This window comes from Hemibagrus wyckioides, linkage group LG03 (assembly GCF_019097595.1).
Source record: "Hemibagrus wyckioides isolate EC202008001 linkage group LG03, SWU_Hwy_1.0, whole genome shotgun sequence".
Taxonomy (NCBI): Eukaryota; Metazoa; Chordata; class Actinopteri; order Siluriformes; family Bagridae; genus Hemibagrus; species Hemibagrus wyckioides.
Window position 1 is genome coordinate 28,214,380 of NC_080712.1, and position 22,881 is coordinate 28,237,260.

Consider the following 22,881-nt stretch of genomic DNA (forward strand, 5'->3'; position numbering starts at 1 on the left):
TGACATGGCATGCTTTTTATCCATTTATCGCTAGATTGTAATGTTGGGAAGGTTAGTTCCCAAGCTTGAGGGTCAGCTGGTTAACAAACAAGGTTGTGAGACATACTCACAACCTCCTCCATTTTTTTTTTTTTTAGTCATTAATATAGAGACGGATTTTGTGTGCTACTATTTTGAAAGTGGGATTTAGATAAGCCTCATTTATTAAAGAGCGTACATGCCCTCTTTGTCTTTAGAGATGTCTTTTCAGCTACAGACAATTTATTACTTATACCTTAGATTATCCTTATGCATGAGCTGTTACTATAGAAACATACTACAAACAGCTAATTAATATAAACCTATCATTTATCATTTGAATAGATGCATCTATGGTCACAACTGCTGTTATAGAAAATTAATCCACACATGCAGTGATTATTAATTGTATTAATTGCTAGCTGAACATACTTACTCAGTTGGCATGCTAGTCATTACTAACGTTCTATTCTTCTGAAAAGGAAAACAAAACAAAAAAAGAATTAGGGTTATGTAAACGACAACAAACAATCACTCTCCACATGGCTAATATAATAACGAGCTCGCTTTCTGATTAGGGATGTACTGGTAGGCAGCACGGTAAACAACACAGCAGATCACACACTCGCATGAGAAACACATGCCGGATGTATCTGCGTATTTGGTGAGCAGAGAGGAAACACAAGTCCAAGGCCATGAAGAAGGGGAAAAAGCAGTTAACGTGTTGTTTAAGGGACGGCAGCGTGTCCCTCGGCTTCATCCGCCCCCCTGTACTCTGGCCCCATGATGGCAGGTCCTCGGTGCGAGCACATGAGCGAGAGGCATACACACACACACACAAACACACACACACAGCTTCCTCTCTGCTCCCACCACAGGAAGTTGGGGGTTCGGCTCCATCAGCACACAGAGAAGCCAAAACATTTCCATAATACATAACATGTTTATAGATATGGTTATTGACAACTATGCAGCCAGGTGCGTAGACGGCCAAGTCGTGTACGTGCTCGAAGCTGAAGAAACCGCATGCACAACATTACTTTAGCAATCATGACTGCCATTTAATTAAGGCATCAGGAATTCTGCTACATTATATAACAAACTCTTTTAGTGTCACACATTCATTCGTGGGCCAGGTTCAAACCTGTGGATATGTGAAACAAATATCAGCCAAATATTCTGCATTAAACAAGCTCTAAGCTCTTTACTCAAGTCAGTGCCATCAGCTATAACTCTATCTTGAAACACTAAGCCTTTTTTTTTTTTAATTGTTGTTTTTGGCCCATTCTTCAGTCATCATTTGACCTAGAAAGCCTTCTCTTACAAAAACACTGCGTGTTATTTGAATGTTGGTATATTGTTCTACTTTTATTGATGTGACTAAGCACTCCTTTCACTTCGGGGGTCAGTGCCTATATGATCACCAGCATTCAGCAAGAGGATGTTCTCTTCACACTGAAATACCCCCCCCACACCTCCCCTCCCCTCCCCTCCCCTCAATGAATGCTGAGTCTAACAAGAATGCTTCAACAAGCTATGCAAGAATTGTTGTTCAAAGATCGCCATTACCTACAATCATAAATCTTTTCCACTATCGCCACCGGTGCTTGACAACGACACAATACTATTTGGTATGGATTTACGGTACGAGTAAGGAACAATTAAAACAAACAAATAAATAAATGAAGGTGTTTAAAAGTTTTCTTCCACGTTGTAGAATGGTCTTGAGACAAGTTAGTTCCTGTTATCTCTTGTGTTTTATAGATAACAGTCAATCCTTTACCAGCCTCTTTGTTCCCCCTGCAGTCTTAAAACTAAGAAACAAAAGGTTGTTGTTACCAAGAAACTAGAAATCATAAGTCTCCCATGGCAGAAAATATAATGAAGTGCTGACACCCAGGACTCTTTCAATAAACTGTAATAAACAATAATCACCAAATCAACAACTATACAGTTTTTGTTAAATAAAAAACCCTTTTATTATTGACCTTTGATTATAGAGATATTCTGCCACACAATCGAATCTGTTGTTACTCCAGAAACCGTATTAGAACAAGCGTACCGTTTACTGTCAGGGACGTGTTGTTAAAATAAATAATTAAGATGAAATTTATCATGCTCTGTCAAGTCTTTTCCTGTTTGCGCACACACTATCTACACAAACAGCCAAAACGCACTTTCTTAAGCCAGGAAGAAAAGCGGTGGACTTCAGTCATCGTTCATTAAGACTTTACACGTTTCCTTTACATCGCTCTGCTGAAAACAGGCGCTGGAGTCGAACCTAGACGTGTCATGATAGCCTAAAAAAAAACAATCGGAAACAAAAACATGTTGGAATACATGTGTATGGAAAAAGTAAAGAATCGCTTTTAGGATGTTCGATTAGCATATTTCTTGACGTGCTTTTTTTTTTTTTTTTTTTTTTTACAGGAGATGCATCTTGCACCAGCATTACAATGCAAAAGAGCATGAACCCAAGTGTTGGTGTGAACTCCTTTACAAGCGTGTTTCCAATACGCCCCAAGCACAAATGAAGGAAATACTTTCGGGTATGACACAGCGAGCATGGTGGCCAGTTCATGCACTCTGATATGATTGAGGCCTCTATTCAAAGTGAAAGGGCGCTCAAACTGCATGTGTACTTAGGGAACAGCCACATGCTATATAAAACACTTTTTGACTCCTTTCAATATTTCCCCTTAGTGCAACAGATCATGATTTCATGCTTGGGCTTTTGGGTCTGTGATTTAATTTTACACGCATTGTTTTGACACTGTAAGTCGTATTGCACTTGTTCCTGCTGTGGGTCACTTCCTCCACCAGTCTTATGAGTCAGCCATGAGATCACTGTCAGGATGAGGCTGATAACATGCACCTGAACTGTAGCCTTCAGAGAACAGTCGAAAGCTCTAACCACAAGACTCTTTACCAAAATAAAAAGGTGTGTTGTGCTGAAACTGAGTTAAATAAGGAGGCTAGAAACCATTCGATCTGGACGCTTGTTCTCAAGGCAGCACCGTTACATCATCACTGCTTTATCGTGCCACTGCCGTTATAGTAATACTTATACACTATATTGCCAAAAGTTTTGGGACGTCTGCCCACCCTCTAACAGCTTCAACTCTTCTGGGAAAGCTTTCCACAAGGTTTAGAATGTGTTTATGGGAATTTTTTTGACCATTCCTCTAGAAGCACATTTGTGAGGTCAGGCACTGATGTTGGACGAGAAGGTCTGGCTCACAGTCTCCACTCTAATTCATCCCAAAGGTGTTCTATCAGGTTGAGGTCAGGATTCTGTCCAGGCCAGTCAAGTTCCTCCACACCAAACTCACTCATCCATGTCTTTATGGACCTTGCTTTGTGCACTAGTGTGCAGTCATGTTGGAACAGGAAGGGGTTCATCCCCAAACTGTTCCCACAAAGTTGGGAGCATGAAATTGTCCAAAATGTCTTGGTATGCTGAAGCATTAGGAGTTCCTTTCACTGGAACTAAGGGACCAAGCCCAACCCCTGAATTCAATGAATTGGAGGGGTGTCCCAAAACTTTTGGTAATATAGTATGTATGTGAAACAGCAAATAGTCTCATATTACTTCTAAAAAAAGCTGTTTCGAAAACTGACATGACCAAACAGCTCAACAATTCAATTTTGTTTTATTTATTTATAAAGTACCTTTAACAACAGCCATCACAAATCAGCTTAGGGGATTGAAATTTGTGGTAAGTGACTTTGCATAAGTATTCACCCCTTTAACCTTTCTACAGTTTGTAGTGCTAAAAAAAATAGAGGATATAAAATGGACTTGATTAGAATTATATGCTATAAATCCACACAAACTATCCCACAATATGGAGGTGAGTGTGGGAAATCAGTCTAGAATGATGAAGACTGAGGAGCTTTGCTATTAATCTTAGTCATAAGGAACTTTTGGAAATTCTCCAGTGCTACTTCAATGGCATTAGTCAAGATATCAGTAAATTGTAAATACAAGATGTTGCATGGTTCATCAGGGGACTGTGGTTATTTTTCTTTCAAATTTAATCCTAGCATATCAGATTTTCTAAAAAATAAAAAAAGGATGAAAGTAAAGGCACTTCCCAACCTTTAACAACCTTCCTCATGACCCACCCTGCAAGATTTGGTACAAATGAACAAGCCCTTGTGCGTCATCTTTAATAAACCTTTTTCCAAGCTCGACCGTCCCAAAAGATCGGTTTCCTTCCTAGAAGAACGGATTTCAACCCTTGCCTCACTTATCACACCCAACATCGGGCTCCAGCGTGAGGTCACCCAGTCCTTCGCTTTGATCTCCGCTGATATAAGCTGACAAAATACCTGCTAGCGTACTCCATTTAACGCTAGTCTTCTGGAGGTGACGCCAATCGGCCACGTCTCAAAACCTCCGCACAATGGAACAACCGAGCGCCTCACCTGCTTATGACATGACTGAATGTGCTCTCGGACACAGGTCACATAAGTAACATCAAATAAAGATCGCAGAGAGATGAAAGCCCCTTGTGCCACTCAGCAAACAAGAGAGAGTTTCGTCAAGGCTGAGGGAGCGCAAAAGAAGAGAATCCACCAGGTGCAACGTCGCAGGAGCAAAGACAACACACACAGGAAGTGAAGAAAGCAACAAAAGAACAACGACTTCTTTAAAGCCAATTATTACGCTCCATTTCTGAACCATGCTGCAATGCTCCACAGAGACGGAAGGGCAAAGTCGAGTCACACACACGGAGAACCCGTATTCCGCATGACGCTTTAGTTGAAAACGTACATAAATAAATATCTTTATACAACTTTTGGGTGTTGGTCAGGAAACAGGAGGTAAGAAAGCACCCGTTCACAATCTCTCATTTCACATGATTACATTCACAAACACATGGAGCTCTGCCAAAGTGTGACCTCCCTCCCTGAGTGTTTCAGATAAACTACCCTTGCATAGTTGTCCATAGCATAGATAAGGCATGTCAAACAATTTGTGAACAATCCTGCGCATGCATGAAGGAAAAGATGAATGAATAAAAGGGGGAACTACACTACATTACAATTGTTTTGTTTGGAAAAAAAGGTGGGATCTCAAATTACTTTACCTTCATGTACTTATCCATTCTCACAATCCTTTTTGTGTTCATGTCGCTACACAATTCAGTACATCTGTCAGTGAGCCCATCTGAAGTGCTTTTACTGTGTGTGCCTACAGATGAAAATACGCAAAACAACAACAACAAAAAAAAAAAAACACTCTTTAGACTAGTGCAGCACACCACAGGTGCATCTGTGCAGTCGAGTGCTTTCAAGAAGCATTGCCTTAAGCTAACACAGTGATACAAAATACACACAAGATTAAGTAAATGTTTTATTAGGAACTAGTAATTAAGCTAAGCAATGTACACAAGCGCTAATAAGTGTGCTTCACATTCAGAAAGAAACCCTCAAACAGCAAGGAATACAAACTGCTCAATAAGGGATTTGCTCATGAGTTATGTTTGCATAGAAGAGACTACATTCTTGTCTTACATTCATAAACAAGGAGTCTTACTCTAAGTTCAAGGATGTTTGGAAAGCTTTCGTTCATCCTTACTTTCTGAAAGAGTAACCGAGTTCTGTTCGGTTCTCCTCCTCTGTTTCTTTGCAGCAGGCTCTTGCTCGGGCTTCTCAAATTTGGACTCCTTAGGAACCGCCCCCATACCAGCAGCCAGTGACTCTTCCTCTGCCTCCATGATACCGCTCTCATGTAAGGTTTTCGATTTTCTGTTTCTGCTGCTGTGTTCTTGTGAATGGCTCTTGCGCCTAGTTTTGTTCAGAGGCTCCAAGTCAAAGGAAGGCAAACGCTCTGCTTCTGAAACCGAGTGCGCTACCGGGACCTTCCGCTTCGGGGCATCGTTAGCTGAAGTGAAGTAGTCCTCGAACACGCTGTCGTCTGCGTTGTCGTTACGGGCATCAAAACTGCCACCAGAACCAGACACGTCCACGTGCTTTTTTTTATGCCGCGCCTTCTGAATCTTCACGTCTTTGCTTTTCGGTGAACAAAGTAGTGAAGCAAATTTCGACAAATGCGTTCTATCACAATCACCGGAGTCACTGTGGGTCTTTATTTCTTTTGTGCTTTGTGGAATTGGGCTTACTCCGGTTTCCATACTGCTCAATGAAGAACTGATGCTGGATTTTTTTCTATTGCCTAATGACTGTCTAGGTTTTTCTTTTGCTCCAGCTTTAGGCTCAGACAAAAGAGGTGAAGCTGATTTTTTTGACGATACTCGATTCACAAAGCAATCTAAAGAAGCCTGTTTTGGCGCTCCAGAACAGGATTTGCTTTGCCTTTTATTTTGCGGTGGTGGATCTTTAACTGGTTCTTCAACACCTGAAGAGCTGAACCTCGCACCCACGTCTAAGTCAGGAGGTGATTTCTCAACACATCTATTAGACGTCTTCTTAGTCGACATTTTTTTCTTGCATTCTTTCGCTCCTTTCTCACTGCTGGAGCTGATGCTGGTGTGTGACAAACAATCTAAAGCCTCTTCTTCTTCTTCTGTATAAAATCATGAAATCAAAATTGAAAAGAAAAAGATATAAATAATAAGATGTAAGGTTTGTGTGATTCCTCCTGTTCATCGTGTCATAACTGTATATTGATCTTAACTTTTAACTGAATATCCTGCACACAGTACAGAAACAGAGATCTATGGCCTCACCCAGTAGCAGTATGTTTAAATCTGTGGGTGTCCCCCCCAGAGATGGCCTTACAGAGTCATCTGATGGCGAACCCTGCATTTGAGAAGCTGATAAAACAGAAAAAAAGCTGCATGAAAATTCTCTACTCCCAAAAACTCTAAACATGATGGAGGGAATTTTAAATCAAATGTTCCTGGCATAGTATAAAACACTTCTGAAGGCATCTGAAAGGAGGAAAAAAAACAAACATAAAAAAAAAACCCAGCAGACATACCAGTAGGAGAGAGATTCTCACGCTGTGCTCTCATTTCTCTCAGTCGCTGTGCCATGGTGTCAGCCCTTCTGGAAGAGGGACTGTACACTATCCCGTTCTCCTCATCAATAATGAACGGAGACGTGTCTGTATCTGTAACTGTACAAGCAGGCATGACATGTCATTTACAAGCCCTACTGAGGCAGAACTCTGAAAAGGAATAATGTCTAGTCAAATCGTTTGACTGACAAAGAACCGTAAAAAAGTGTTTGGGCAAATTTCCAGCTCCTGCTGCTTGCACACCTAGAGAGCACTGGTCAAATGTAAGATTAGAGGAAAGGGAGCAGAGCTTGCACTTTAGGGTCAGTTAATATCAGAGAGCTCAACATGTCTGAGCAACTATCAATCGTTCCATCAGCTCTGCTGTTTTCACTGGAGTTTTGCTGTGTTTTTTAGTGTGCTGCATTATTAAAGTGTGTAGTGCTTTAAAATGCATTTTACCTAGGTTTATAGGTTCGCAGACAGGAGGAAAGAAAAAGAAAAAAAACATTTCGTTTCTTACCCTTGGGAGAGGAGCGGACTAGTTCTTCCATCATTTTGTCCAGCTTCCTTTTTAAGCGCTTAGGGGTGCTTAGAGGAATGTCCCTGGGTTGCATGCACCGATGCTAAGAAAAGGGGGAAAAGAAAGAGAACAAAATTCCTTGTTTACAAAGCACTTCATATGTCTGCTGTAAACAGAAATATGCCAGGAGAATGAGCTTACTGTTCTCTTTTTCACGCGATTAAGCTGCGATTCCTCATTGAGAGCAGGGTAAAGGTCTTCATCTGCGTGTTCGCTGTTGTCTTTGCACCTGCACAGAATAGATGTAAACACATTGGCCTTTTAATGGCATGAATGTCTGATTGTCAATATGTCTGTCATTGAATTTAAATTCACTCTGACGCTGAACAGCTGCCTTATTATTTTTAAAAGTATTACATCTTAATACAGTGTGGGTGGGTGTGTGGGTTCGGGTGCATAGAGTCAGATTACTACGAACCTTATATGATTTCTATTCTAATAATTGTAGGATTCAGACGTAGGAAGAATTTGCTGACTTCCAATCTTAAGGCATAAATAATCAGAAAATATTTAGGATATACTGAACATTCAGGCATTCAGCACTTCAATCTTTGTTAAGTTGTCTTTGTCACATATACATTACTGCAAAGTGAAATTCTTTCCTCGCATATCCCATCTTTGGGGGTTGGGGTCAGAGTGCAGGGTCGCCCCTGGAGCAGGGTGGGTTGGGGGCACTTCTCAAGGGCCCAACAGTGGCAGCTTGGCAGTGCTGGTGCTTCCACCCTGATCTTCCAGACAACTACCCAGAGCCTTAACCACTTGAGCTACCACCGCCCCTTTTGTATTCGTCAATTTGATACCAAGCCATATACATTATAAAAAAATGTCTAAGCTATAATCAGAAATATTTTCACATCTACAGTTGCCAGTCAGTGCAGCAGATCAGGCACAGTTTTCTTATTACAGTGATGTGTCTTTAGTTGTGTAACTAGACAACACACCCAAAACAGCGGGAAGTGCTAACATGCAGTGAAGCAGCTATGCATTATACATGAGCTATCCATTAAACATCTCAGAAATGCTCTACAGTAATACCATGGGGGGCAAATTTTTTAGTTAGAGGTTTAGCATGTTTAACATTTGTTTATTAGATTACTCTACATACTGTAATAGAGAGGATGAATTACTGATGTAAATTATGTAAGTGAGGATTGGGGGTAAGTATTAGCATCACACTAGTAATCAGATCTCCGCAGGAGCATGACTGAAACAACAACTAGATTCTTTTGTAACGTTCGGGTATTAAATGTCTGGTAAATAAATAAATAAATATATATTAAAAAAAAGAAGAAGGAAAAAAAAAGATTAATATTTTAAAATAAATAAATCACTGTTTAAAATAAAAAATAAATATATATATTTTTAAATAAAATAAATAAAAGTTTACATTCAGGTCAATAAGGAGTTTAATTATGCTTGCACCTGCATGACTCAGGACATCCTGGTCTTTGAAAACATTAATCCGTCCGCTAATGAAGGCTGTGGCATGGATTTGGTAGTCACGACTATTCTAAAGGCAATTTGTGGAAATACAGAGAAACTCTGATGGCATACAAAACTGATATGTTAACGCCGTCACCCTTTCAGGTTCAATTAAGCTGAATGGAATATCCAGGGTGATTTGATAGGTTTCATCGCTAATACTGGTTAAACATCAGTTCACTACTCAACATCAGTTCTTGGATAATGGTCTAAATATTTGTTAGGTTATGTGAAATTTGGTAAGGTTTGTTATGCTTTTGGATTCATAGTTGGATTTGTGATTAAACAGCAGTTGTAAAGCATCATGGAAGCTTTAGCTATGTTGTTCCATCATGTTACCTGATTAATTTAAGATGAAAACTAAATTAGGGGTAAGTGACAATCTATCATATCATATGATTCCTATAGACATTTCTACAATACATGACATGCATCATGATGCATAGGTTTGCTCTTAAATTGTCAGCAATATAACTGCTTAAAAAAGGTTAAATCTTATTATATTTGAATTATTAATATTATAATAATATTTAAAAATATATATCTTTTTGGTATTTTTTAAAAATAATTTTTAAAATATATTTTACATGGGGGAAAAAAAAAAGAACACTCAATGTCCAAACTTTTTACCATTTAGATATTATTAAACTGTTTAAGACTGAATAAATAATTTAATTTAATGTAAGGTCATGGTTTACGCCACTGTGTATTAAAATTCTAGCACCCATAATGCTGAAAGTCAGTATAGACTATAGAGTGTCAGTTTTTAGGCTTACCTGGCCACCCAGTGGACAGACACGATCTTCACACCCATTTTCTTCGCTTTATTCCATGTGGCTTGATGACCATGTTTAAACACTACATGAGTGACTTGTTTGGTGAATGTTTTACACACCTGGAATGACATGACATGACAAACATCATCAGTTAACAACTGCACACATATGTAAATGTGTAGAAACGTGCAGCAACTTCTCTCACTTGAGCTCCCATGTCCCGAAGCTGTTGAATAAAGGGATCGGAGTAATTCTCCGTTTTACTTGCAGACCACACGTCCACATACGCCACAACATCTGTATGACAGAACAGGACACAAAAAAGAAAACATACAAATATGTACATAAAATAAAAACTCACCCCTGTGCATTATTTTTTAATAAATTGCATGGTTCAAATACTAATAAAATGATGGAAGAAATTGTGTCTTATCTGTGTGATGAGCTGCTATAGAACATATTTATAAAAACTATATTTATATAAATAGCAAATGTCGGTTCTATAAAAACGACGTACCTTTGAGTATGGCTGCAGGAACTGCTTTTGATGTCATGGTTGAATTAGAGAGTTCTCAACCCTGCCACAAGAAAGAAACATTAAAATCAACCACACACACACGGTATTTTCCACAGCCAAAACATAAATCACTGTACATAGGGTAATTATTATTTATTTGAAGTTTAAATAATATTTAAGGAAGAAATCTCCAGCATAACATTCAGTATACACCGGACATTCTGAACAGTGACAGGTGAAGTGAATAACACTGATGATCTCCTCATCATGGCACCTGTTAGTGGGTGGGATATATTAGACAGCAAGTCAACATTTTGTCCTCAAAGTTGATGAAAAATGGGCAAGAGTAAGGATTTGAGCGAGTTTAAAGAAGGGCCAAATTGTGATGGCTAGATGACTGGATCAGAGCATCTCCAAAACTGCAGCTCTTGTGGGGTGTTCCCGGTCTGCAGTGGTCAGTATCTATCAAAAGTGAAAGGAACAGCGGTGAACCGGTGGCAGGGTCAAGGCTCATTGATGCACGTGGGGAGTGAAGGCTGGCCCGTGTGATCCGATCCAACAGACAAGATACTGTTGCTGAAGAAGTTAATGCTGGTTCTGATCGAAAGGTATCAGAATACACAGTGCATGATGCGTCAGGGCTTTTTTTGGCAGCAAAACGGGGACCAACACAACATTAGGAAGGTGGTCATAATGTTATGCCTGATTGGTGTATTTTTTCCACCATATGACAGTCATGAAAATTTGCATATTGGCAAGCTGCTGTGGTATGAGAGAAATGAAACATGTGCTGTTAAAGGACATTAATCCTCTTCTCTAGTGGATTATTTTCCTTTTAACAACATACCATATGTTACTTAATACTTGTTTCACATCGCTGCTGAAGTCCTGAATCTCCTATATTATATACAGTGTGTATAATTTTGCTTATTCTTGAGACATTGTTAGGAAGCTGTGCCATTGAAATCAGGGCAATTTGTCGCGGATAACTTTCCTGAAACATCAATTCTTTGTCATGTATTATTATTTTTTATTACTTTAAACCACTGCATGAGTTTGGCCAAGATTTTTTTTTTTCCCCCACCACATTAGCACTGCATGCTAAAGTATAGGCGCCATGTGTGCACCACGTGACAAAGATCAATAAATCAATCGGAAATACAAAGAGCATGATTTCTACTGATTATTAAAGGTTATAGAGAATATGTTCACGAAGGCTAAAGGAGTTATCCCAACTTACCTTTAAAACATCCGTGTTCGCAGAGACAGCTCTGCTTTGTCACTATCTTAATGGACACGGTTTACTCAGGGACACGTTTGTCATGATTAGCCGCTACTGGACATGTAACTGTTACTCCTTCTTCTCTAAAGTACGACATTTTATTTTATCCATAGCACATTTTCGCGGTTGCGTTTGCAGCTCTTCTTCCTCACAAGGGTTCAGTGAGGACATAAAAGCTTATAACTGCCACCTACCGGGTTTATGGAGGTAGTGCTACGGAAATGACTAACAGCTTACCAAAAGTGTTGGGACACCCCTCCAAATCATTTCATTCAGGTGTTCCACTCACGTCCATGGCCACTGGTGGATGAAATCAAGCCCCTAGGCATGCAGACTGCTTCTGCAAACATTTGTGAAAGAATGGGTCAATGCATTCAAGCGTGGTACCCTGATAGGTTGTGAAGTCCATTCTCCTCACTACTAAATATTCCACGGTCAGCTGTTAGTGGTATTATAACAAAGCGGAAGCAATTGGGAACAACAGCAACTCAGAGACGAAGTGGTTGGCCACGTAAAATCGCAGAGCGCATGCTGAGGCGCACAGTACGCAGAACTTATTCAGCAACTTTCTTTTGCAGACCCCCAAACTCATAGAGAACTTCATGGAATGAGTTTTCATGGCCGAGTAGCTGCAACCAAGCCTTACGTCATTGCAATGTGTCCGGTGCAGTGGTGTGAAGCACGCCACCACTGGACTTTAGAGCAGTGGAGACGTGTTCTCTGGAATGAGGAATCACGCTTCTCTGTCTGGCGATCTGATGGACGAGTCTGGGTTTGGTGGTTGCCGAGAGAACGGTACTTACCTGACTGCATTGTGCCAAGTGTTAAGTTTGGTGGAAAGGGGGGGGGGTTATGGTGTGGGGTTGTTTTTCAGGAGTTGGACTTGGCCTCTTAGTTCCAGTGAAAGGAACTCTTAATGCTTCAGCATACCAAGACATTTTGGACAATTTCATGCTGTCAGCTTTGTGGGAGCAGTTTGGGGATGTCCCCTTCCTGTTCCAACATGACTGCGTGCACCAGTTCACAAAGCAAGGTTCATAAAGACATGAATGAGTGAGTTTGGTGTGAAGGAACTTGACTGGCCTGACCTCAAGAGGATTGGTCAAAAATTTCCATAAACACACTCTTAAACCTTGTGGAAAGCCTTCCCAGAAGAGATGAAGCTGTTATAGCTGCAAAGGGCGGGTTAACTCCATATTAAATTCATGTGCATGTAAAGGCAGACGCCCCAGTTTTGTCCTGGCTCTCAGTCTCCACTCTAATTCATCCCAAAGGTGTTCTATCGGGTTGAGGTCAGGACTCTGTGAAGTTCCTCCACACCAAACTCACTCAAGGTCTTTATGGACCTTGCTTTGTGCACTGGTGTGCAGTCATGTCATAGGGGTCATCCCCAAACTGTTCCCACAAAGTTGAGAGCATGAAATTGTCCAAAATGTCTTGGTATCCTGAAGCATTAATAGGAGGTTACACACTGCATGATGGATCAGTGACAGGAGGTTTCACACTGCATGTCTTCACAATAGAAAGAATCGCCGACATCTCTGTCTGGTCTGCAAACTGCATTTCACAACCGAACGCACGTTAGAAATAATAAGGAAACAACACAAGATCACACGTGAGATCAGAGTTCTCGGATGAGACTGGAAATGGTACCACACAAAAAGTCAGTGCGGGGAACAAGGATCGTGCGTTCAAGAATTGTATCTCGCTCTCTCAGGTCATCGCCAAGGTATTTTTTAGTCCAAATTCCTTTCACACTAGTGGTGGTAAAAACGATTCTTTTTAAAGACTCGGGTTTCGTCGAGTCACTAACTGAAATGAATCGAGTCATTGATTCTTTTATAGCCCTCGTTTCCTGTACAAAGTCTAATCATGGTGGCTAACCACGTGTTGGCCTATACAACTGCTCATTTATGACACATTTGACTTCAGTGAGTTCAGTATGTGTCTGAAAAATGTAGACTATAGACTCATAAACTGTGACTGAGGTTAATTAAATTAAATTATATAACTAAATTATTACTGGATGGAATGTTACTTTACAATATGACTGGATAAATAATCACACAGTCTGAGTATGCTAACGAAACTCAAGTCTGACTCCTGATCAGTAGGTCTACTTCCGTGGACTACTAAGATGAGTCAGTCAGGGCCAGTACTATTTCACACTGCACGACTTTGACTCGGATCGAGTTTTTGGTCATTCACACTGTGCGATCGTCACTCGCGTGCATGCGCTCCACTTTGCTTTGCTTTTGCAAAACTATTCGGCGACTGAAAAGTCGTGCAGTGTGAACTCTGCATAAGTCGTTTAAACAAAGGCTACATGTGAGACTATAGCATCCCTTAAAGTTAATAATGTTATGTGCGACAACAAACGTGAAGAGTAATCTTTAAAACTAGTAAACCTGTATTAAGGCAGTTGTATCATGGCTGTTTATCATTTTGGGTAATTTTTTGTCTTAATTGTGTGTATGTCTATTGGTCAGTGTTATTCTAACCATCTTGTCTTGATGTAGATATTAGTGTTACCTATGTTGGTAAAATCTTGAAAATATTTCAAGGTTGAATGTTTGCAGGTGTTAAATACCTTGATCAGGCCTAATATAGTGTTGATCCTTCTTTTGCAGCCAAAACAGCCCTGACCTGCTAAGGCATGGACTCCACTAGATCCCTGAGGGTGTGCTGTGGAATCTGGCACCAAGATGTTAGCAGCAGATCCTTTAAGTCCTGTAAGTTGTGAGGTGGAGCCTACATGGATCAGACTTGTTTGTCCAGCACATCCCACAGATGCTTGATTGGATTGAGATCTGGGGAATGTGAAGGCCAAGTCAACACCGCAAACTCATTGTTGTGCTCATTATACCGTTCCTGAACCATGTTTGCTTTGTGGCATGGCTCATTATCCTGCTGAAAGAGGCCACAGCCATCAGGGAATGTTTCCATGTAAGTGTGCATATGGTCTGCAACAATGCAGAAGTAGGTGGTACGTGTCAAAGTGGATGGCAGGACCCAAGGTTTCCCAGCAGAACACTGCCCAAAGCATGACCCTGCTTCTGCCAGCTTGCTGCCTTTACATAGTGCATTCTAAATACCCCACAAGAGCTGCAGTTTTGGAGACGATCTGATCCAGTCGTCTAGCCATCACAATTTGGCCCTTGTGAAATTCGCTCAAATCCTTACGCTTGCCCATTTTTACATCAACTTTGAGGACAAAATGTTCACATGCTGCCTAATATATCCCACCCACTAACAGGTGTCATGATGAGATCAGTGTTATTCACCTCACCTCTCACTGCTCATACTGTTATGACTGATGTGTAGAAAGATTATAATGTAACCAGGATATAACCTGATAAGATGGACACAATATCTTCCATCCTTTTTGTCACACAGATGTTAGTTAGTCAGAAATTCAAGGCCTAGGTCTCAAGAAGGAGAGTTTGAATGTTTGTACAATTGATAATTCCATATGAGTGAAATTTTTTATCATTATATATTTTAAGGTTTTTTTTTTTACCTAATAGCAAGAAAGACTCGTCGTGGCGATTAAAGTTGTTCTCATTTGTTTTGTACATATTTCTTGACTACTTATTTACCGTCTGTTATTACATTACAGTTTATGTTAGGATACTGAAGTATTCTAAATGTTATTACCAGTCTGAATTAAAATGTAGTGACACAAGGGGAACGAAAAAAAATACACAACATCCACTTGGCCAAACCTCACAAAGTGTATTTCGAATGCACTGTATTTAGAGCACCTCTGTCAGTACAGCAAGTATTTTTGACAACCTTACCTTCATTGAGAGTCAGAGCGAACAGTCAGTGTCTCAGGACGGCAGCGTGACATGGCAGGGGTAACATCTCAACCAAAGGGCTAGGACATCTAATAGGCTAATCTGAAAAATGAGATTCTTTGTTGTCTGGGCAGTTCTAGTAGATAGTAGGTCACCTGATTGACTTGTCTGATTCTATAAAATATTTTTAATTTGTATCAGTAAATCCCAAGCAAATTCATTGCAAACTATTGATAACTCTATCCTATCAGTCACTAGGCTGGAACTCTGGTGCCTCTTTTCCAGAATGTGAGCTTAGACTTTGATGCTGCAATGTCTTTTGGAGGTTGGGTTTCATTAGAACAGTTGTGTATGGTAACTTGAAATATGCTGGAAAGGCATTAAACTAGAATCTGGTACAATGATTTCTGGGAATACTCTACCTATGGGATGAACTGAGCCCATCAGTGAGCATGACAGTGGTTCAGGTATCTCCCCAGCTTGTGGATTTTTTTTTTTCCTGCCCATTGGACTATGGATACTGTCACTGAAATCCCTCCCAACACTCTTCAGCTTCTCCTGAAACTGTGCAAGATTCTGATATTGAATAAAGGTCTTTAATGTGTTACAATGTCCTCCACAATTCCACACTGTTGAAATAAAAGTTCCATTTTATCCGTCCTAATTGCCAGGGGCAATGAATATCACTGCTCAAGATTATGAATAGAGACAGCCCACTGCTTAAATTTTAATGGGACAGCATGTAATACTCAACAAGGCCTGCCCCTGAATACCTGCTTGCTTGTATGTGCAAGCATGTTGAGCCCTTCAAGAAAGTCACGAGGGGACTGTATGTTGTCATATTTGATGTACTTGCTGTCAAATAGACATCATTTCCCTTTGTTCTTCGTGCCTCATAAAAAGCACATGATTAGCTATGACTATTTCTGTTGCTCAGTTTGACATCTACCCTTTTATTCCCTTCCCAGACATTTTGCTTGCTACTCTGAGCCACTGTGGGGTGACCTGTGAATCTCTCTAGTGTGGTTGAGTGGATATCTTGCCATACTATGCCAGAGTATGTGAAATGGTGTCTGTATAATTGAAGTCCTTGGATTGAAAATGCCTGGCCTTTAAGATCCTTACCCGGATACGGGATACTTTTATACATTAGTATGGAGAAGATTCTGTGCCCAAGGATCAAGCATACCAGTCATACCAGTAGTGAAATACAGTAGAGATATTGAGACTCAAAGAAAGACATTCATTGCATTGCTTGCACAATGCTTGATCACTTTAATGAAATATGACTGGCAGGGAATTAAATGTTGACTCTCATTAGTATAATTCCCTGTTCCGCTCCAGTTCACTTTCATAAGTGTGTTGAGGTTGTGTTGCACAGAAATGCAACCATGGTGCAATCGCAGCCTTAAGCCACGCTTGGGGTGATTTATAAAATCAAACCCCGTTCATTGTTTATTGAACCTTTTAATCATCAGTCATGTTAAAGCTTTTCAGATCTTTTTAAATATGTCTACAAATTGCTCACAGCAGGACATAGTGAGTTAGACCAGCATAGTAAATTGCATAAACCTATTACAATAATTCTACTAATTTCCTGTATTTTCTATTTATATTTTTTTTTATTAGTAAAGGTTACATGGCAGCTTAATCTTTGGAAATGCAGCAGGCAGAATATTAAATAAATTAAACTGTAATGTGTATGATGGATGACTTTTTATTTATTTACAAAATGTATGTTAAACAATGGACACCACCAGCAGAGGTCTCTATTGCACTGCAAGTCCCAACAGGTGCGTTACTTTGTATAGAGTGATGAAGCAAGAGTAATTTTGTACTATATACCTAAAATTCATTTTTGTATGGATTTAAAAGGACATTTTTAGCAACAATATAGAATTTTATTTATATATAGAAAATTTTAGGCTATGCAAAGAACATAGGCTTTTCATAAAGACTGGGTTTAGCATATGTTTTTGATGATGGCCACCTCGAAGAATATATTAAAAACCAAAAGGTCCTCTAGATGAATAGAATATAAATCATTGGCTTCTCTAGATAATCTGATTTATTACATAAATATCAGGCAGGAAAACAAGCCCAGCTGAAAGTAGCGGCTTGAACAAGAAAACAATATTACAGAAGTAATCAGTCTCCCACTCGATTTCGCCTTTCATTTTTTGCTTGCGTGCCGGAGCAATGCAGCATACCATGATGTGAAGGAGAAAAATATCAAGGGGGAGGCCTTCATCATTTCCCACAGAGTTTGTGACGCTTTGATTATTGATGCCTTTGATTGTATTGCAAAGAAACAAAGAGCCTTAAAGAGCTGGCAGATGCTCCCCTGCCTGTGCTAACATGCGCAGGCATCTACCTATAATCCAGCAAACCTGGCAAGAAGGTAGGCTTCAGCTATGATAATGGGCCTAGATGCTCCAAGCTGCCTTTACACAATGGTAGTTATGTGCATGGTACATGGATCTGACAGAGCAGGACCATTTTTAGTGGTGCACTCTTGTCCCTTCACTGCTACAGTTTTTTTTTGGGGGGGGGGGGTTAGCCTAATGTGCGACGGAACAGTGAACAAAGCAACTTGTGAAAGCTCTCGCCATCTGCCCCAAGCACTCCTGCACAGCTGTGAAACAACCTGTATTTGTGGAATAGCCACTTTGTCATTGTTTGAGAGGAGTGCGAGGAGAGGACTAGCATTTCAAAATCAACCAGCATTGGCTTTTGTTGTAGAGAAACACTGAAAGGAGAGGTAAAAGATACTCTCATGGTTGGGAGGAGAGAAAGTGAAACACTGTTGGCCATGTTGGGAATCTTCTAAATGCTTTAAATATAAATGATCATGAATAATTAGGAAAAACTCCAGAAGTTAATGCTTGTTGTGGTTCTGACCGCTGCTTCTGAGTGCCAGTCTGTGCTGGATTTGTGGACACATCAGTGCTGACTGAAATTGTTGAGCACCGCTTTTGAAATCTGGAATCGTAAGTTGTCGGCTAATTTTCTATAACAGCACGGCTCTGATGGTATATCAAGAAGTACCGTAAGTAATAGGTTTGTAGAAACGTGCTTGCACTAATACATTATCATTTCTATAGCCACAGCTCTTTCACAGGGACGTGTGTGGCAGACAGGCAGAATAATCTAAGGCTAATGATGGAGATTAAAAGCACATCGATATGTACAAGAAGGAGTCTCCGGTGTTGGTCATTTTTCCACCACAGAACAGTCTTCAGGATGGAGGAGTTAGTGCTGTAGTGTCTGCATACATGAATTCAAGAGGCTGATGATGAGATGATTAATTAAAGTTGCTATAACGTAAGGGTTAACTGGAAAAGACATTCCATAAAATTCTCTGCAACTGGTAAGTGCTCTGTTCTATAAGAGGATTGAAATACTTTGGGCTGTGGTGTTACTGGAAATACTAAACAAAATACCAGCAAATCCAGAGGTAAAATGTATTAAACAGTTCTTAATAGTGACCTTATTAAACGCGTCTTTTGTTACAAATAAATTTAGCTTGGACAGCTGCTTGTTCTGCATCTCATACACCTTGTATTGTCATGTGTGGGGAAATGAGCGGATTTGATCAGGTGGCTTTTTGGCATTCAGAGTGATGCTCAATAAAAGTCAGACGTGCAGGTGCTTTACAATTAATTCTGACCTACAGCTCTGAGCCCTCCACCATGCATCAGTCAGCAAAATGGCACAGATGATCTTGAGTAACCCTCAAGACGCATCTCGAACATTTTAGTAGCCTCAAATCAACTGGTATTTTCTAAGGGATGGATGAAGGATTACCAAAGCAGAGAAGTAGACATGGAGGGCAAGGAGGGTTATACCCAGCCTGAGCAGCAGATGATCATCATCTTTTTTTTTTTTTTTTGCGTTCAGCCCGTGTGCAGTCCCTATGCAGCTGTCCAGAATTCGTTCACTGAATATGCATGCCAATTAATTATTGATATGCTGGACCACTGACTGTCCAAGGCTCTGATTTAATGAGGGAGAATGGAGGAGGACACTCTTCACCACAAGTCACACTGTAGTTCCTCACATGTCAAGGTGAATCAGTTCACCTTAACCCATTAGGCCACTTTTTAAGAAATATGCCATTTAGAGTTGTGTGTTTTAGCTGGAGCATTTTCTGTTTAGTTACTGCAAATGTGGCGTTGCAGCAAATCTCTGCGAATATTGAAATGTGTCTGAATCTGAATATGGGTAATGAGGTGCAGGTTTGTGTTGATGGGTGACAAAAGAAATTAATCCCCTCATCAGCATGCACAGATCACACTGCCAACAAATTTCATAAATAAATAAAACACAAAATTCCAAGAAGAATAACTGAGCAAGCCCCCTCCCAAATCTATTTGAGCTGTCCTACTATGCATCACTAAATTTCCTTAAAAATAAACCCTCTACCATAAATGTGGTACACAATCTAGTTTCACTTATTTTTGAGAGAGTGTATAGAAGTGTGTGAAGGAGAAAATAAGTTTGATCACCAGCCAGTCCAGCCGTAGGAACGCACTCTCTTCGAGAACAGCTGTATGAATTATGTGATGGGTTCCTCCTCTAAAGATCAAAACACAGTCTGGTACACTCAATGTTCCTTCCTCAGAGCGTGCTCCAAAATAATAATAATAAAAAAAAACTTGTTGCATACTCCTTTCGACATTAGATCCTTCCATAACTCCTAATCTAGTAGTAATGCGTGTCTTATCACCTGCATATTTGTTGGTAGATGGATGGATGGATGGATGGATGGTCAAATAGATGTACAGATAAATGGATTTACAGACAATTCGGTGTACTGATGGATAGATGGATGTGAAGATGCAGATAGAGTTGATGGACAGATCTATACAGATGGATAGATGAGCAGATACTAATGGAAGGGTAGGGAGAAGGGCTGTGCAGATGGATGGACTGAAAGATGGATATTTGAATGGACAGATGGATATACAGAGCCGGATGGTTGGATGGACAAGCAGGCAGAGATGGAATTTGTGTAGAACTCTGATTTTAAGCGCTCAGCGGTAAATAATGTGCAGCATTCAGTCAACACTCACTGTGTGTATTATCCAGAGCACTTTCTTGTGGAAGTAAATTAAACGGTAGTGTTTGCTCACTCTAAGTACAAAGAGCACAGCCGTTGTTGGCAGAAGCTATTTACACTACATCCACCCACCAGCAGTGAGGGGATTAGACGATTGTTTGTAGCCTTCACGTCAAGGGAAGGTGTGCAGGTTTGAAAACTGATGCAGAGATTTGTGAATAGCTCTCTGAACATAGCTCACAATTAACTAAACTAAATATATTGTAGTTTCCAATTAATATCCTTTCATATAAACAAATATCCATTATTATATAGGTGTCAAAAGATTCAAATAAATGGGGGAATTTGAGAAAATGACCCATAATACATGCAATATAAATATGTAGTTTGAGTCGTCATTGTGAATAAAAATAACCATTATTTTTTTTTACCTTTTTAAAGAAAACTCTGACGAGGGGAGAAAAAAAGGTTTGTGTGATTTGCAGTCCTGTTAATAATTTCCAGTAAGTAAGAAACACAGCTTTTAAATGGAACCAGTTGTTGAAAAGTTTTATGTCTTGGTCACATTTTCAGATCGGTCTCCTCGCAGTCTACTTCATGGATGAGGAGCACAGACATTTCTAATGAGAGCTACGCTCCCATTAATCTTGGATTTCACCAGCACTGGGTTTTTTTTTTTTTCTCCCTTGAGAAAATGCTGCATGAAAATGTGTTCTGTCAAGGACTGAAATGGATAGCTTTATGAGGCTGTTTTGTCTTGGCCTTCGAAATCACACAACTTGAAAGTATTTACTTCCTGGAGAAAGAAGAACATTTTCCAAGATGCAGAAGTAGATTCATGTGCTTTTTACCAATCTCAGATTTTTATTTTTATTTTTTGGTTTACATGCACCTAAATATTATCTCCAAACAATTGAGTCAAATTTTTTAAATACGCATGAATTATCCAGCTTACACAGGAAAAAATACTGTGACTCTAGATTTTGCGTCTGATAGAATCCCAGAATTCTGTAATGTGACCCACGAGTGCTCCAAATGCACCAGCCTGCCATTGATTTTTGTTATGAACAGCGAGCTAGACACTCTTCTGTTGCTTAAATAGATTATCTTCCATTAACACTTGGCGCAACAGTCCCTGAAGCTGAGCTTTAAACTACTTTCTGTATATATTTTTTTCCCCCTCAAATACTATTCTTGCAATGAGCGTGACTCTCCTACAGCAACACAATGTGATGGGAGTCAAAGCAGTCAGTGCTAGAAGCATACAATCTGACGCTTCATTTCTCAGCCTTTTTCAAAAAGAGAGCAGTAAATCATGAGGTGATACTCAAGAAAAAAAATCTCCAGCCTGCATACAATATAATCTAATTCAATTCACAGCGGTTGCAGCTGTGTTAAAAAACAGGGTTTTTTTTTTGGTTTGTGTTATAAGAAACCCAGTACATACATTTATATTTACTTTTCACATATCTACCCACATTCGTATTCTGGAGTTGTGGATAATTTTATTGCGAATAATTGCTGTAACACCATGCCCCTATCTGCTGTCAGATTCTGCCCTTTTTAATGTCTAAATAATGTGCTGTCAGTTCAGTTTTGCTCATTTCATGATCTCTGAGGTACTAGAGTTAGCTGGGTAGCATACTTGATGGGACTGATTCATTAATGAGCCAGTCACAACCACAGTGTCATCCAAATTTTAAAACACATACCGAGACATCATCTGCACTTAAAATCCTATGAAATATCAATTCAAGTCAATCTCATGTATGGAATCAGGAGCGCATAATGGAGAGTTCTTAACCTTTTGTGGCACATTTTTGCAGCAAAAAATTCCCTTCAAGTTTTCAGAAGTCTGTGTGTTGATTTTTATTGAATCTGAAGGACGTGACCCATATCAGAAGTACATTACAAAGTACGTTGCAAGAACGTATTACTTAATCGCCTTAAGCAGCCTACGGAGCCCTCCCCCTTCTCAAGGTTAGCGGTGAATAAAACCAAGGTAATTAAACCTAACTTAATTTCCGCTCGCCTCTCCCCCTGGTTTGAGAGCAGGATAATCACTTTCGGTCCATCACATCTCAGATCTCATAATACAATCTCCTCTACCTGCTTATTATAAAGCATTCCTGAGGGCTTCCAGTTTCTCAGCCTGGCACCAAAACAAAGAAAGAGAGGGGGAGAATAAAAACCCCCACAAACCTGGCAGAGTTAGACGTAACGTCTGGGATCATGGCCCAGGATCAATGTGTCTGACCTCAAAGTACCTGCCATGTTAAAGAAAAGTTTGACCGACCCATTTTGATCTGTACTTCTTGGTGGATTTAGGTAGATGACCTGTCTACCCAACATCATCTGAGCTGTAGGCCTCTGTCAGGTGCATCCCACACT

At 40.0% G+C, this 22,881-nt stretch overlaps 1 protein-coding gene across 3 annotated transcripts in view; it reads right to left on the reverse strand.

The window, feature by feature from the left end:
- mcph1 (microcephalin 1) overlaps positions 1–11,779 on the reverse strand; it is a 32,908-nt gene extending 21,129 nt beyond the window's left edge. For 2 of the 3 annotated variants that reach the window (XM_058381381.1, XM_058381371.1), the window contains exons 1-11: positions 11,587–11,779; positions 10,347–10,407; positions 10,035–10,126; positions 9,830–9,948; positions 7,713–7,800; positions 7,512–7,614; positions 6,971–7,108; positions 6,717–6,803; positions 5,606–6,553; positions 5,115–5,218; positions 455–492 (exon numbers count right to left, since the gene is read on the reverse strand). In XM_058381381.1, the coding sequence (XP_058237364.1) occupies positions 455–492; positions 5,115–5,218; positions 5,606–6,553; positions 6,717–6,803; positions 6,971–7,108; positions 7,512–7,614; positions 7,713–7,800; positions 9,830–9,948; positions 10,035–10,126; positions 10,347–10,383 (1,754 nt within the window). In that variant the 5' untranslated portion in view covers positions 10,384–10,407; positions 11,587–11,779. The remainder of the gene's footprint in view (positions 1–454; positions 493–5,114; positions 5,219–5,605; positions 6,554–6,716; positions 6,804–6,970; positions 7,109–7,511; positions 7,615–7,712; positions 7,801–9,829; positions 9,949–10,034; positions 10,127–10,346; positions 10,408–11,586) is intronic. The other variant, XM_058381376.1, reaches the window with a different exon arrangement.
- Positions 11,780–22,881: the final 11,102 nt, after the last annotated feature.